The sequence below is a fragment of the Lacerta agilis genome, chromosome 6, assembly GCF_009819535.1.
Source record: "Lacerta agilis isolate rLacAgi1 chromosome 6, rLacAgi1.pri, whole genome shotgun sequence".
NCBI lineage: Eukaryota > Metazoa > Chordata > Lepidosauria > Squamata > Lacertidae > Lacerta > Lacerta agilis.
In genome coordinates, this window is record NC_046317.1 from 16,780,610 (window position 1) to 16,797,975 (window position 17,366).

General features: G+C 38.7%; 1 protein-coding gene across 4 annotated transcripts in view; it reads right to left on the bottom strand.

Annotated features, from left to right (window-relative positions):
• Positions 1 to 382: 382 nt before the first annotated feature.
• FAM102B (family with sequence similarity 102 member B) overlaps positions 383 to 17,366 on the bottom strand; it is a 34,230-nt gene continuing 17,246 nt past the window's right edge. For 3 of the 4 annotated variants that reach the window (XM_033151472.1, XM_033151470.1, XM_033151471.1), the window contains 7 exons: positions 16,788 to 16,834; positions 9,988 to 10,094; positions 7,395 to 7,490; positions 5,307 to 5,493; positions 5,073 to 5,200; positions 4,647 to 4,716; positions 383 to 2,926 (listed from right to left, as the gene is read on the bottom strand). In XM_033151472.1, coding sequence (XP_033007363.1) covers positions 2,884 to 2,926; positions 4,647 to 4,716; positions 5,073 to 5,200; positions 5,307 to 5,493; positions 7,395 to 7,490; positions 9,988 to 10,094; positions 16,788 to 16,834 — 678 coding nt within the window. In that variant the 3' untranslated portion in view covers positions 383 to 2,883. The remainder of the gene's footprint in view (positions 2,927 to 4,646; positions 4,717 to 5,072; positions 5,201 to 5,306; positions 5,494 to 7,394; positions 7,491 to 9,987; positions 10,095 to 16,787; positions 16,835 to 17,366) is intronic. The other variant, XM_033151473.1, reaches the window with a different exon arrangement.

A 17,366-nucleotide genomic window follows, 5' to 3' on the forward strand; every position in this document is an offset into this window, starting at 1 on the left:
ATAAATCTTCATTTTTAAAACTTATAATAGGTCAGTATTAAACTCAGTACAAGGAATACAAAAGATTTAAGTTTATCAGGAAACCACCTGACCCAAACAACTGAACTATTCCTGTCTTGGGCCTTTTTTCTGCAGGGAGGTAACATGAAAGTGAGATACAGCTCCTCTCAAAATTTAGCCTGTATTCTTTTGGCATACTATTTTGTATTAGAAAGAAGGAAGTGGAAAGATAACCCAACTCCGTTTCAAGCTAATAATTTAGTGGGTATGGAATGCCATTCATTTGCTCCTTTCAATTTAATAAAGTGAAATTAGTTACAGTACTATTGCAAACACCCATTGCATTTTGATTCTCTGTTCATAAAAAACAGCACATAAAATACAGGTTGAAGACAAAACTTTTATTGAGTTTGTAAGACCACTTTACATCAAGTATTTTATGGTAAAAAAATCAGACTTTACTTAAAAAATGTTAATTTTCGGTATCACTGTACAGTTTACACAAAATGAATGCCATATATGAATATGAAGTTCATTTCCCATGTCTTGGGGACACAAATGGAATCACTTCATTAAAATGGCTCAGTTGACTAAAGTGCATAATAGCTGTTTAATGGAACTATCTTATGGAATTCAAAAAAATTACCAGAGTGATGGGTACAAGAGAAATTGCCTTTGTGTAAGGTTTATTAAGTCAGGGAATACGGGTATTTACGCCAGGAGTGACCAACATTGCATTTGAGTAAACAAGCAATACATAAAGCTTATTGAATGTTGAACATGATAGTTCCTTTGTAGTTAGTGACCTTAGTTCTTTTTTATCCCTTGTGTTCTTTCTCCCTCATGCCAATTTTTTCTCTCCAAATCACTCATCTTTTAGGACCGACACTTTTTAGAACTAGCAATTTTTCAACAGATTTGCACACTATTTTAGTGACTCACTTAAACACACTGAGAGCAAACTCAATTTTACCTAGATCACTGTATGTTTCAAAGTAAGCTTTGTCGTGTATTCTCTTTGCATTATTTTAACAGCAGCTTAAAAAAATTAAATATTTACTGGAAGTCAATTAGAACAATTCAAGCTAAATAAAATGTTTTATGAAGCAGTGACAAGTTACCTCTGGGTACCATAATACAGAAGAAATGGTTCTCATTTTAACAATTCACACATATGATTTAAATAATAAAAATGAGTTGCAACATATCTCCAAGATACAAAATTCCTTCATTTAGCTAAGCACTTAAATCTTTCATTATGTTTCTTGAGAAACATAACAAAAATTGACCAACTCCAGGGAATTCATAAGAACATCAATCTTCCGCACAGGCCAAATAACTCATTAGCTTACTCAAAGTTGTTTTGAAGATACTGATTAATTCTAGTGATTAACTTTTTTGACATCTGAAGCTCACTATCTAACTATTAATATGTTTCTGAATTGTTGGCAGCCTTCACTCCAAATCCCTAAAAAATTCTTTACAAAAATAAAATGGGCTGTTTATGTTGTCAGAAAATGCTTTGTCGAAACTGTTGCATAGGCACATTACATGTTTCATTTGTGCAAATTTATATGTACCAAGAACTATTTATCTGCACAAGTTCCACTGAAATCAATGAGCTCTGTCTTAACAACAGCTGAATGAAATGGACTAAAATGAGATGACTTAAAATGAGCTATGCAGACATTCTGCATGACCAGCACTGCACTGCACTATACCACATGTGTGGCAGTTGCAAACACCAATGTATGTATCAGGTAGAACAGGGCAAATACCTTTTCAACGGAGCAAGTACAGAGGTAAGTTATTTGCTCATATCCATGCCTCATTTACACTGGGCCTGAGTTAGCAATTCTAATTAAAATACAAGACTCTGGTTTCAGATGGGGTGAAGAAAATTATATAAAGTGCTTTTCTTGACAGCTTAAGCATATAGCAGTTATGTTAGCTGTTTTATGGTTGACCTTAAAGCTTTATAAGAAATTGTTCTGAACTCCTTTTTCCTCAGGAACAAGGCACTCTTTTAAGTGTTAAATGGTTTGATTTAATATTGTATGAGCTAAACAACATCCTACTGTATGCTCAACTTTTCATTACTGGTTATTATTCAATGAGATCACCTATGATGTAGTACTTTTGTTTTTCAGTACACACCAAATGTCAACGAGAATTATCTTCGAATACTATAAAGTTGTACTATGGGTTCAAATATTGTCAGCAGTGAAGACTGTGTAATTCAATACAGATTTAATTTTGTCAAAGCTAGTCACTCATTTTAAGTAATAAACTAGTTCTCACATGTGACTTTGCCTTAAAGTTGCACACATTTGTAGCAGTATTTAATCCTATTTCTTTCAAAGCACAGCTGACTGGCTCACTTCCTTGAAGCAGCTGTTCCTATTTTGTAGCAATTCTAGTTTGACAGGAACAATTAATCCAATACTTGAGAGGCAAGATTCTCACTCCCAGAAAAGGACTGAAATAGATAATGTGTTTGACTTTTTAAGGGATTAAAAAGCAACAGCAGCCAGGTTGCAATTAGAGAACATCACTGAATGCATTTCTACATACCGACAATTGATTTCACCATATTAAAGTCAAATCAGATACCATTTGTCCTATCTTCAAAAAAGGTGCTTTGATTGACACATAGAACAATGTAACAAATCTACCAACACATTCACAATGGCTGGCAAAGTACTTGAAGAAGAAAAATTCGCCCTTATACCACAGGTAGATAACAGAAGAGGGCACTTTCAGTAGGAGCAACCCAATCCGACAACTCGGGTCGATGGAAACTTGTGTTTTGGAAGCACCCATCTTCAACAGTATTGGGAAATAAGCAAGTTCCTAGAATTCTGCCACTGTAGTCCAGTTCCTCTAGCGTTTAATCACCACTTGCTCGTATGCTCCAGATCCAACCCTGAAAAATTAAAGGCAGTAGAAAATACTGGAACAGAATTTTATACTCTTGAACAGGAGGAAACTTGATATTTATTACAAGAGGCTAAATGCTGCTTTCAAAACACAGCAGCCTACGTGTCTCTGCAGTGTGTGAGGTCCTTGGCCAAGTGAGTGGTAGCAAATGAAAGGGAAGAGAAAAGTCAAGGCTCAATGTTACCACATCACACATTTTTGTTTTTTTAGATACTATATGAGAGAAAGCTTGATTTGTTTTTGACCGATATCTCTTGTAACATCTAGTTCTATGCCCAGTATGTTACCTAATTTGAAACTGTCAGGGAACTGCCCTCAGCAGGGCGGGAACTGTCACTGATGTAGCGACGCCTCGTGAAACGGGAAGAGCGGTACCTCCTCCAGCGGGGAGGAGCAACTTGCAGGCAGCCTGGTGAGGCAGAGGCTTGAGGATGTTACTGAGAGCCCCAGCACGCCTCGTGAGTTTCGCTCTGGGGGAGCGCGCCACTTCCGTCGCCCCAGTTGCGCAGAGGGGTCAAAAGGGGACAGCGGAGGAGGCGCCTCAGTATGCCTAAATTCCTATGTTGGGGTCACAGTCGGAAACCAGCACTCCCGGATTCTGCAAGTGACTGAGATGGTCACGTTTTCTTGTTCTCTGCACTGTAAATAGTCTGCACCAATAAACTGTTTTAAAGACAGTTGGGACTCATGCTTGGTCAGTCGTGAGCAACCGCCAGCAGATCTGACAGAAACAAATACCCACAAAATAGAATTAATGGTTTAATTGCACACGCTTGAACACTGGGAGTTGGATTCTTCAGTTAGTTGCACTTAAGCTCCACTGAACTCTGTGGAACATGTTAGGTCACGACTAAACTTCAACACTGATTTCAAGGGACTGAAGTTCAACCAACATTCTAGATCCAACCCAATTTTTCCATGATTCCCAACCAATAACTCTATCCTGTGGTCTGTGCCAAGGCTTTGATGCACATGTAAGCTATTGATAATCACAGACACCATATGTAACACTGAAATCAGATTACAGTCACTAAATATTAAAGTTATATTAATAAACCATCATCAACAATTCAATCCAGTTTTGGGGGGAAATATAATTTCCTCATTAGAACACTGTTCAAACAGCAGCAGGCCCTTTTTTCTAGCAAAAGGTGCACTGAAGACACTGCAAGTATAGACACTCAGTACCTTTAAAATAAATCCATGCATTCAAGTAACCGAAGAAGTCTGCTGAAAGTCCTGATGACAATGGCAAGCAGGACAAATAATTCTGTTGTCATGGAATGTTATTACTTTTCACATCAAATGAGGAATTGATCTCAACTCAATCATCAGCCTCACTCCCAATTTTCCTGTTCCCTCCACATTTTTTCTTTTATATATTGTGCATTAGACTGTAAGCTTGTGGACATGGACTGTGTTGCTTTTCAGATCTCAGCACAGTGCTTAAAATGTTTTATAAATATATTAACATTAATGATCAATTTGCATTTCAAAATTCTACTGGTGGTCTGTGAGTATTACAAGCCTGTGGTAGTTAGGTGTCATGAAAGAGCAGTTCAGTTTTCAAATTACATACAAACAACCAAAAGGCTATGTCCAGATGATTTCTGGAACATGTTTCCAAATTTTAGAACTGCTCAGATGTGGTCTTTGTTGCTTATTGTGTAGTAGGTAGGGAAGATATGTAGAATTAGTATACATACCTATTGGGTAAGTGATGACTTCCAAAAGCAGTACTCCCTCCAGGGCCTACAAAAAGTCTTAGCCCTTCCTCTGAAAAAGAAAAAGTCAAATTTCATAACATGCAATGTTATCACACTTGACTTTGATCTAATAATAAGCTTGTAGAACTCCATTTGTGGAATGGACCTTTCCTGCACCCTTCCTTTGCGGTGCAACTTTCTGCCCCCATGAAAACCCCAGTCCCAGGATTCAGAAACCCTTGGGAATGATGTGGGAGACTGCAAGTGGAAGAGGGAGTTGCAGATCCTCCCTCCCTTGTGTGAGCAGTTGTCTTCTGCCCATGGTAGGATCACTTTGGACCTAACTCATTTGGAATACAGGCCCACTCAGGAATGAGGAAATTTGGAGCCAATAATTTAAAACCCCCCCCCCCGTGCTTTACAAACCTTCTGCACTTGAGTCCAAACTGAAGTCTTGACTCTGCAATATTTTTTCAACAATATCGTCTGCATCCACTCTGGTGGCATCAACCCTCTTTAGCTGAGATTCCACAGAATCCTGTTTCACTGGGTGCCTATGAAATATTTATTATATATAACATTTAGATCACAGTGCAGTTCTAAAATATTTCTGCGGAAGTACTTGAGCAAACTGGAAAAAGTATTTTGCAAGTCTTGTACCTGCTGAATTTTTCTGAGGTTGTGTCTTTCATGGGCACTTCCAAATTATCCTCAGTCGTTTTGGTTTCAGCTTCTTCACATGGCTCCAGAATACTACCTATACCAGTTGATGTGCTTCCAACAGAAGTATTTCTCTTATGACAGAGATCAGAGAAACTGGATGATCTGGAGTGGCAGGTGCTATACCCTAGAAGAGAATGGTTCAGAATTACTATTTTGATGCCAAGGCTTATACTTCACTGAATTGCAGGATTTTGGTTTCCACTTCTACCTTGAATATGACACTCATGTCAAATATTTGCGATTCATTTGGTAAGTGAGAGAATCAGAAAATAATTTTACTTCAAATACAGTACATCAAAGACAAAATAAAATAAAATAAAAATTCCTTCCAGTAGCACCTTAGAGACCAACTAAGTTTGTAGGTCTCTAAGGTGCTACTGGAAGGAATTTTTTATTTTATTTTGTTTTGACTATGGCAGACCAACACGGCTACCTACCTGTAACTAGTACATCAAAGAGGCAGACACAGTATCAAATAACTTAAAAATAATAAATAAACAATGAGACGCACATGACCATCTATGAACATGACATTTTACAAAGAATAAGGAGTCAGGTCTGTGTTCCCAAGGCAATTCTAATCTAGAAATAGGCACAACAAAGAAAGGAGAAAAATGGAGGCAGGGGAAGACTGGTTATCACACAAGTGTTCAGATTGGGCCAGCAATTACTGGGTTAAATATATAAATGAGACAATTGAATCTAAGTTTAGGACAGGGGGAGAAAGGGACTTAGTAGAATGAGAGGCAATCAGATTGCAGTTTTTACCTATTCTAAGGCAAAGGGGACAGAAGGAAATTCTTCCTCAGAGCTCTGCTGTGAATCTGGAAATCATTCCTTGCACCAAGACACTGGCATTGCAAAGTAGGTTCATTACCACTTAGAATAGCTAGTTAACAAGCCAAAGCTTGTTTTCTACAGATATCCAGGGAAAAGACTAATGGGGGACTGAGGACAGGCCAAAAGTCTTTGTGGGTCCCCATGGAACATTTAACCAATATATGTTCCATGGGGAAAACTTGCTCCTTTCTTGTCCTGTATGGCTAACTCTCTGCTTAATATACTTCTTCCAGGGAAGGGGCTCAAATAAATAATTAAAGTGGCAATTTGGTTATTATTTACATATTATTAATTAATTAATTAAATTTGTATACCACCCTATACCCATAGGTCTCAGGGTGGTTCATAGCATAACATTTTTAAAACTGACTACTCTGACTAATCTCTTCTCCAAGTCACTTTGACTGACTTTTCTGTGCATCATGTGTAGCTCCTCTAAAGTCACAATGACCCGGGGACATCTTTTGGGCTTCCTGATGACTCAACAGTGGTGGCTAACCTTCAACGAGCATAATAATTTGCTTTAAATGCTTGCATTTCACTTAAGAAATGAAAGTTTGTCTTGCTTCACTTCGGCTTTGCCACTCTAGTTACAAATTAGTCACTGACATTTCCTTTTAATTGGCATTGCTCCTGGTATTTTAAACAGCAGCCTGACGTATTTGAATTTCCCTTTAAGGAAAGGGCCATAGCTCAGGGTTAGAGCTTCTGCTTTGCATGCAGGAGGTCCCAAGTTCAACCCCTGTCATCTGGGAATGTACCTTGTCTGAAACCCTGGTGGATAGCTGTCAATCAGCAGAGACAATATTGAGCTAGGTGGACGAATGCTTTGACTCAGTCAGTATAAGACAGCTTCCTATGTCCCTTGGAGATAAAGCTTTTCCTATAATGGAGGTTCAGTAGAAAGTGTTAGCCATTTAATTTCACAATGCAGTTAAAAGCACAGGAGTAGCATTTTTAAAAGTAATGCCTACCCCTTTGACCATTTTTGTAAGTCATGTCAAGACTGTGCTTTTAAAATGGCTTCCACATAAAAGCCTTTGCTGTTAAAATAGTTTTCCTATTTTTACTTATATTGTCTGTAAATCCATCAAGAGCTTATAAAATAGCAGGTAATTAATCTCTCTATTTTTTCTCTCTAAATCTACTGAAGTAATTAATAGTGCACATCAAGAAACCTCCTACCTGAAACTTTTGATTGCTGGCTTGCATAGCTGGAGGTTCTAGAATGCCCACATGCTCCAAGTTCATCTGGGACAGACATGCTCTTGGTTGCGAGATCTGCAAAAAATGAAGATCAAGCAACTCTGCTGCCAAATTACTTCCTCAGATTAATCGTCCACATTGAGTAGTGATAGACTTGCTTAAAGCATACACTTTCTTCAGCGGGTAATTCTCAGTAGTTTTAGCCATTACATTATATCAAGGAAGTAACATGCAGATGAAATTATTGCACCAGGTTTTCAAATTATTTGTGTAGTTTTGACTACTTTGTTTTCCTGATATAATTTTCTAAAATGGTCAAGAGCTGAAATGGAGAAAGATTATAGAGTTTTTATGTAGGAGACATGGGCTATATAACAACAGAGGGGTAATTTCTGCTGGTTCCTTGATTGGGTGAAGAGATAAAGTTAGCCACATCCCTTTTTATCAGCACAACACAAATGGCTTGGAAGGCTATATTTTGCACCCATAACATTATCTAATGCAGCAGTGGGAAGCCTCCACTCCTGGTATTAATGAGGCCTGCCAGATCTCTGAATCTGAACCCTACCAAGGCCATTTTGGGCAAAGCATTCTACCTTGTCAGTCACCCTAAAGTCATATAAGTCAGGTGGGAAATCTGTTCTCTCCAGCCTTAACACTAAGCACCACAGAACTAAGATCAGGGAAGAATCTCTGCTTACGGCCAAGGTTTGAACTTTGCATCAGATGCTGCCATATTTCAGAATGGCCAAAGAGTAAGACACCCTGATCTAATGCATTTTCAGCCATGCTGTGGGCCATTTATATGGCCCCATATTTTTTTTTTAAAAAAAGCCAACACCAAACTTGAGTTCAGTAATTTCTAATAATGAAGAACTGATCTACATATGCAGAAAAAGCATATAATACTGTTTCTCCTGAGATTGTACAATTCTACTTCTTCCTTCCTATATACAGAAAAACTGTAAGGCTGTCATTGTGCAACCCCAATTGGAGGATTTGTTACGCCACATCACAATGAGAGCCAGTGTGGAGTAGTGGTTAGAGTGCTGGAGTGGGACCTGACAGACCAGGCTTCAAATCTACACTCTGCCATAAAACTCACTGGGTGACTTTGGGCCAGACACTGTCTCTCAGCCTAACCTGCCTCAAAGAGTTGCCGTGGGGATTAAATAAGGAAGGAGAGAACAGTGTATTCTACCTTGAGCTCCTTGAAGAACAAGGTAGGACATAAATACAATAAATAAATAAGTCACAAATTCAGACTTGTAAGAAGTCAGGTTGGTGTATGGGAACAAAAGAGAAGACAGACAGCACAACACCAGTGGCCATGGCATGGGAGAGAGAAGGTAGGGGCACTGACAGGGAGAGAGTGGCGGCTTCAAACAACAGCATAGGTTTGAATAAAGCAGGGATGGAAAAATACTGCGATGAAATAGTGGCAATTTAAACAATGACACAGATTTGAGTAGAGTGAGCAGGTGCTGACACAGGGTTGGGGAGTGGCTGTTTAAAACAAGGATTGAGTACAGCAAGAAGTGAGTAGGGAAAGGTTCTGTTGTGTTAGCTTTCTGATGTTAGTTTCTGTGTTGTACCAATCTCTGTTATTTCTCCTTGTTTTACACTAGTTTAAAAAACAAACTCCCCTGTGCTTCTCCATTCCTGCTTTATTCAAACTTATGCTGTTGTTTAAAACCACAATTTTCCTCTCAGTCTCTCTCCACCCCTGCTTTACTCAAACTTCTGCAATTGTTCAAGGACAATGAGAAGGAGGAGGCTGTTTTAAACTCCCCCCTCTTCCATTCCATAGCAGCCTCATGTGTGAGGCAACATTACATTATACCTTCCTCCAACAATTATCTATACAATAAAACCACATAGAAACTAAAAGCCACAGTTTGCTGACTACCTATTGCAGAAAGCTTTTTTTTCTTGTCTTCATAAGCCTAGCAGCATAAAAAATTCAGCAAATATTTAAAATTTATTACAGAAGACACCTATTAAATCTCTGTTTGAAAAGTACTTCATAGGATTGGGCCAATGATACTGGCACTGAAGGCTCAGTGCCTTGTGGACATCAGATGAACCTCACCAACTCTAGGAACAAACAGCAAAGTTCCTACAGGTAATCTTGGTAATCGAGCTGGGATTGTAAGTGTTCAGGCAGTCAAGAGTGCGGTGGGGTACTGCATGTTTGAATACTGCCCCATATTAAGAACTATCTGCACAACTGGTGCTGCAGGGAAGAGGAATCAAACCCCCAACAAGTTAGCTCTCTGTAGACAAGGTTTCAAATTGTGGAGAATTCAATCATGCAACCACTCTAGGAGCTCTTAGATGTGATACAATGCTTTTCCTAAAGGTGCATAGTATCCCTGAGGTACACCTCTTAGTGTTATACCTGAGCAGTTTTTTGTAGATAGACTCCGTATGAAAACAATTATGCCAAAGTACAGTTTTCAATTTATATTTTAATACCAAGAGATGTCTGTGTTAAGTGGCATTCCCACCTATCTAAATGAAATTATTCTTTTTATTTTCCCCAGGCTTCTACCATAGCATTGCTCCCTACCTGATATAGTTAGATGCGATGATTTTGTATTCTCTGCTCCTTTTCTGTCTTCATTTAGGGATTCTGGTTCTCCAGCAATTGCTATAGACATTGCTGTGGATGGGGGCCTGAAGTGAAACAAAAAGACTGAGATTAAAACTGGTCCTATCTGTGTTTGCCTAGGGGAAACAAATATGCATTTCACATATACTGCAAACAAAATCCAACAAATTCATAACATTTCCCCCCAGAATTATACAATATTATCTTTTTCAGTGCCAGGAAGACCCAAATAACTGTTAATTTGTAGATTTCATCTCTCTAAAAAAACTTTTTATTTAGCATCTTGGAAAAAAGCAGGATTTGCAGAACAGTGGCTATAGCAGTTATACTGTAGTTCAGCGTCTTATAAGTGATGTTTTTCCAGCTAACTTTCATGGCTCGTGTTTATAAATATTGAGTTCAATGCTAATGTCAATAAATAGAAGATTTATATTTGCCTTCTCCTTATGTAATATGTCAACCTGGCACTTCCTATTGTTTTCTACTATCATAAAAATCTAAAGCAGTATTTTGTGTATGCTATGCCACACTGTAACACCAAACACAGCCATACAAGGTAACAGAATTGTTGCAAACCCAATAAAACAGCAATGTCCTGAACAGTGTGTAAGGCAGATTTAAAGCAAACAGTAAGCCTTTCAAATAGATATATGCCATTACTCCAGGACTGCACAAGATGTGACCCATCAAGTAAAATAAATATACAGGTGAAACTCGAAAAATTAGAGTATCATGGAAAAGTTCATTTATTTCAGTAATTTAACTTAAAAGGTGGAACTAATATATGAGATAGACTCGTGACATGTAAAGCGAGATATGTCAAGCCTTTATTTGTTATAATTGTGATGATTATGGCGTACAGCTGATGAAAACCCCAAATTCTCAATCTCATAAAATTAGAATATTGTGAAAATTCACAATCTCAGAATATTAGAATATTGTGAAAAGGTGCAGTACTCAATCCATAACATCTGCAAAGGGTTCCTGAGCCTTTAAATGGTCTCTCAGTCTGGTTTAGTAGGAATCACAATCATGGGAAAGGCTGCTGACCTGACAGTTGTGCAGAAAACTATCTTTGAGACCCTCCATAAGGAGGGAAAGCCTCAAAAGGTAATTGCAGAAGAAGTTGGATGTTCCCAAAGTGCTGTATCAAAGCACATTAATGTAAAGTTATGCAGAAGGGGAAAGTGTGGAAGAAAAAGGAGCACAAGCAGCAGGGATGACTGCAGCCTGGAGAGAATTGTCAGGAAAAGACCATTCAAACGTGTTGGGGACTTTCACAAGGAGTGGACTGAGGCTGGAGTTAGTGCATCAAGAGCCACCACACACAGATGGATCCTGGAGATGGGCTTCAAATGTCGTATTCCTCTTGTCAAGCCACTCCTGATCAAGAAACAATGTCAGAAGTGTCTTACCTGGGCTAAAGAAAAAAAGAACTGGTCTGTTGCTCAGTGGTCCCAAGTCCTCTTCTCTGATCATGAGAGCAACTTTTGCATCTCATTTGGAAACCAAGGACCCAAAGTCTGGAGGAAGAATGGGGAGGCACACAATGCCAGATGCTTGAAGTCCAGTGTGACGTTTCCACAGTCTGTGTTGATTTGGGGAGCTATGTCAGCTGCTGGTGTTGGTCCACTGTGCTTCATTAAGTCCAGGGTCAACGCAGCCGTCTACCAGGAGATTTTGGAGCACTTCATGCCTCCTTCTGCAGATGAGCTTTATGGGGATGCTGACTTCATTTTCCAACAGGACTTGGCACCTGCCCACACTGCCAAAAGTACCAAAACCTGGTTCAATGCCCATGGGATTACTGTGCTTGATTGGCCAGCAAACTTGCCTGACCTGAACCCCATAGAGAATCTATGGGGCATTGCCAAGAGAAAGATGAGAGACACGAGACCGAGCGATGCAGAAAAGCTGAAGGCCGCTATTGAAGCATCCTGGTCTTCCATAATACCTCAGCAGTGCCACAGGCTGATAGCATCCATGCCACGCTGCATTGAGGCAGTAATTGATACAAAAGGGGCCCAAACCAAGTACTGAGTACATATGCATGCTTCTACTTTTCAGAGGTCCAATACTGTTCTATTTGCAATCCTTGTTTTGTTGCTTTCATTTAATATTCCAATTTTCTGAGATTGTGAATTTGGGGTTTTCATCAGCTGTACGCCATAATCATCACAATTATAACAAATAAAGGCTTGACATATCTCGCTTTGCATGTCATGAGTATCTCATATATTAGTTTCATCTTTTAAGTTGAATTACTGAAATAAATGAACTTTTCCACGATATTCTAATTTTTTGAGTTTCACCTGTACTCCTGCACTGCACAAAGGGTAAACCCACCAAGTCACATGCAGCCCACTACTCATCTATTGTGGCATGCAGAAGCCTAACAACTCCCAGCCACATATGGTACTTGCATGCATGCAGCAAAAATAGGTTTATCAGACTCTTGATAAACCACTCTACTGTTCAAAACACTGCTGATGTGTCTCTCATTTGTTTCAATGGGGCTCTGCAACACCATATGTGCTATTAAAATAGGTTGTGCAGCTGCAGTGCTTGATGTATGCTCTCAGGCACCCTCATAAAACAGAGAAACCAATTTTAATCATTCTACAAAATGTTTTTCTGACTGGGTGAATTAGCATCAGAAAGAACCGCCATCTGGGTTGTCTAAATGTATGGCGTACTTGGAAAACAGTTCTTTTAATTTTTAAGAACTGAGCAAAATTGCCCAGCAGTTAAAATATGAAAAGCCTTCTATAAAGGCAAGATTTTTTAAAAATAGTACGCTAGCATCAGGCAATTTGTGGGTACCAATGTGGGGAGCAATGTGCCTGGTTCTCATCTCTTGCTCAGTTCCAAGGGGTAAATCCAGCCCCAAGGTTCTTCTAGCTATCCTTGCGCAAAGCCTTGGATCCTAATGCCACCATCTCTACACACTATTATGCACCACTATTTCAGCAAATTGAGATGCAGGCAATGAACTGTTAAGTCCCCTAATAGGCCCTAGAGAAGTCCCTCCATAGGTTCCCATATACTAGTAAACTGTTGAAGAGCTCTGCCAAAGCCTATGCTATTGTTCATCCACAGAGATGAGATTAAAGAGGCCTTTCCTTAGGGTCCTAATTTTTCCTAATTTTTATATAGAGATGCAAATTTAAGTCGCTGAGTAAATTAAGATGTATGGCTAGAGTCTTCCTTTGTAGAATTGTCTAGCATACCTATACGCAAATTTTTAAAAAGTGAGGGAGGAAAAGGCCAGAAGATCTGGCACCTAGTGCAAAAGGGGGTAGCACAGTAGGTTTGAGCCCCAACAACAACCCTGCATTTCCATTAATGTCACCATGTCTGCCAGTGAATCAAGGGGCTTAGCAGTGTCCTCCAGCCCTTGCTGAGTTCCAATTAGACCCCTTTCAAACAAGAGCTGCCACCAATGTGCCCACCATACTTTCTATGGTGCCAATGTTCTCAGTATTAAAAGTCCTCTCAAAAAAATCACAATGCACAAGGAATCGTTTGCTCTTCCTGCTCAGTTCCTGGTTGCGCTGACTCAGCTTCTTCTACACTGGACATGTACTCTTAAACATGCCCACACATTTTATTGGATGCCACGATTGCATAACCACTCTCTTATCCATTCTGAACAGAGGAGAGGTGTAATGAGTAAGTGTAGCAGTGACTGATGTAGCTGTCCCCCTCCCCAATTGTGGTTCTGTTTCTTTATCTGCTCCTTTAGATGTGGCATCCGTTTCGTCTTATGCCATATCCCCAGAACATCCCTTTTGTGACTGGCACCCAAGACGCACTCTCAAAATTCTAAATGTGTCCCCTGGCACAAAAAGGTTGGTGATCCCTGCTTTTTTGGGGGAGGGGGGAGCACATTTGCTTGCCAGAGCAGTAGTGAAAGAATGCCACCCAGCAGAAACTTTATAGTAATGTTTGCAGAAGAACTAAAGAGACTGGTTTGGAAACTAGCCCTTTGCTAACGTAAGGTTAACCATTAAACTCAAGATTTTAGTGATATGAGTTCCAGCAACTCTTTATCAAGGAACTATTGTGTACTCAGTTATTATACAGTTCATCAATCATGATGGAATGAAGATTCTATTGGAAAATATGTGCTCGCCTCAGCACATTGTGTTCCAGCACAAAATCAAAATGTTAATTCTATTTTAAAATAGTAGGATAGCTTTTAGTGGCCTCAAAGGAATCTCTGTCATAAGGTAACACAGATAACACTCAGTACCAGTGATGGTTGTAGACAAGCTAATAAATCTGACCCAAATTAAATAAAGGAGTGTGCAATCTAGAAAGCTTCAGCAAACAGTTACTCACTAAACTGGCTATCCATACAAGATGCCTTTCAAGCTGAACCAAACTAAGATTTCAATTTTTAATGGGATTATTTGCATTCTAAATGAGAGGTAGTGGTTTAAAATTAAGTAGTTAACTGAATCACACGCTTCACACAGGAATGATGCAGTGACACAGAAGCTCTAAAAGTAAGAGCTTACAAATTAGTTCACCACTATAGCATCACATAGCATAGAGGGCCCAAATAATGCTATAAGTAACAGCCCAACTGTTTAGGATCGGGTCAATAATGACATTGATATAAATTGGGTAGCCGTGTTGGTTTGCCATAGTCGAAAAAAATTAGAAAATTCTTTCCAGTAGCACCTTAGGGATCCTTAAGGATCTGGTGACTTCTGTTTCAGTGTATCTGAAGAAGTGTGCATGCACACGAAAGCTCATACCAAGAACAAACTCAGTTGGTCTCTAAGGTGCTACTGGAAAGAATTTTCTATTTTGTTTCGATTAATATAATTCTTCAACTTGTTGTTATTCCACTATTTTTGTAGGGAAAAAAATTATTTGAAAGATTTGTATTGTGGACAAAAACTCAATGCAGCTAATAAGAATCAGTTTAAATTAGCTTAAAGAGCTTCTTCACACATTATAGGCAATAGCAATGCTAGCCAGAGTACTAAGTTACCTGTTTATTTCAATGAATTTACTCCAAGTAGGACATCTAAGGTATTTTAAAAGTATTTGCCTAAAAAAGCAGGACCATTGCAAATACATGTTTGCAAATGTGGCCATCAAGCCAAGGGTTGCCCCATGTCTTGTGGGAAACAAGCTTACACCTGATCTTACTATTATAACAACTCATGAGTTAAATTGTATTATCTTCATATAACATTTTCACAAAATTGATTTTACAGAACTCCAACAAGCTCTGAGCTTTTCGTTGTTCTTCATAGCTTTCTGGAGGACTAATAGAATTTAAGGCTGCAAAAAATTGTATTCTATGCACTACTTCTGCTTGAGGCAAAAGTGACATCTGTTTATAATAGTCTAGCACAAATACATTCTTGTTTAAATTTATCTTGCCCAGAAACACCAACTCACAAGAGAAGCATTTTTTTTAAAGAGCCTCACTTATGATTAAGAATTTATGCTGTACTACACCTTTTTTAAAAAAACAACAACACTGCCTACATTTAACTTTTGCAGCATGGCTGATGGAAATAAAAGCTTCCCAGCTGCATTGCTACAATTAGACCACTCACCAAGCTTTATGACTCATCACAAAATACCTCATTAGTCTAGAAATCCATCCTAACCACATTTTTCCTTTTGGTGCAGTACACGTAAACAGTCTGCTGCAATAGGCATGCGCAGACACAGGGCCTTTTAACACTCCTGAAGCTGAAGACCAACACAGTAAAATTTAGAGCATCATTAATCCCATGCACCTTGTTTTATATCCTTAATTCTAGGCATGCATTTGTTTGGCTAAGGCTCACTTTAAGAGTCTCACTTTATTTTAAGAAGTATTTAACACCATTTACACTTTCCAGGGATTAGAATTCACCTAATTTGTACTCAAGAATTTGTACACTATTACAACTGGGGACAGGGACCGGAATTTTGAGACAACTGCTGTGATTCAGAATCCTGAATGTGAAAGACCTGTGCAAGTTCCAACGTTTTTGTTCAAATTCTAAAGATATGCTAAACCAACCCAGATTCCATTTAACGCTCTATAGCCTAATGTGTTCTTCCATGAAGATAGGCTAGCAACCAGAAAGGGTATAACCAAACTCCCCTCCCTCACAAAGTGTGTACAGTAAGCTCACAATTTATGCAGGGTTTACGTTCCAGGGATTGCGTCTAAAGCCAAAATCACGTATAGTCAAACATATTGGGTGCAATGGTGGATGTGATTGTCAAAGTCTTTTTCCCTGGACGCCTGCCCGTTTATTTTATTTTATTTTTGCCATGTGCGTAAAGCTGAATGTGCACAAGTTAAATGCATGCAAGCTGTGGGCATACTGTACACAAAACACAGTATACACTGATCAAATATTGTATTTCCAATCCTTTTTCTGCACTGGTAATTTACTCTGCACCTGTACATTTCTTCTGCCCCTTGCATACATGGATTAATACAAGACTTCTTGATTTATAAAAAAACACCATATAGCTTTATCTATTATTGCCCAAATATACTATCTCCCCTGCCCTGCAAATGGGTGAACAGCACAACTGCATGCAAAGTGATGAGCTATATCAAAGATTATTGATGTAGGCACCAAGGACTGCTGATACCCAATAACCCTTACAACTTGGTTAACAACTCTCTTTCGGAGAATGATTTGTACAATTTATTGAAGCATTCCAAAAGCTCATTATTAACAATACAGTACCTAAAATTTCACCTGCTGTATCATATGTTAACTTACGTTTTGAAGCATGGGTCTCCAGACATTAGCTGCATGCTGATCAAGACCTGTAAGTTAGGAAAAACAAATAAAAATAAAATCAGACTCAAATACCAAAAAGCATGAAATGGGAAAATCCATGTCAGACATCTTATATGTGAGTGGCTTAACTCACATGGTTACTGTGAAGATGAATGACACAATTAACAGTAAAGCTATCTGTCAACTAAAAATATTCATGGAAGTTAATAATTATAGTTAGCCTGACAGAAGACAGCTTTTTAAAAGACACAGAATGGGCAAACATGCTGTCTATAAAAGCAATCATATAATTTATATTATAACTAGCCATTTCAGAAGGAAAATAATTGCAATAAGCAAATATTACACTTCCATAACAAATTTATTTGGCAAGGTTCAGCAGTGAGGAAGTGGAAAGTGTTTTTACCTTTTCCTGGCTGACTATATTACAAGCCATGACTGACAGCAAAACTGGCAAATTCTCCCTAATACTAAAAAGCAACCTTGAAAATTAATTAATTCTCTGATTAGGTGAGTTTATCCTATTTGCATGGCTGCATTTACATAAAACACATTTAA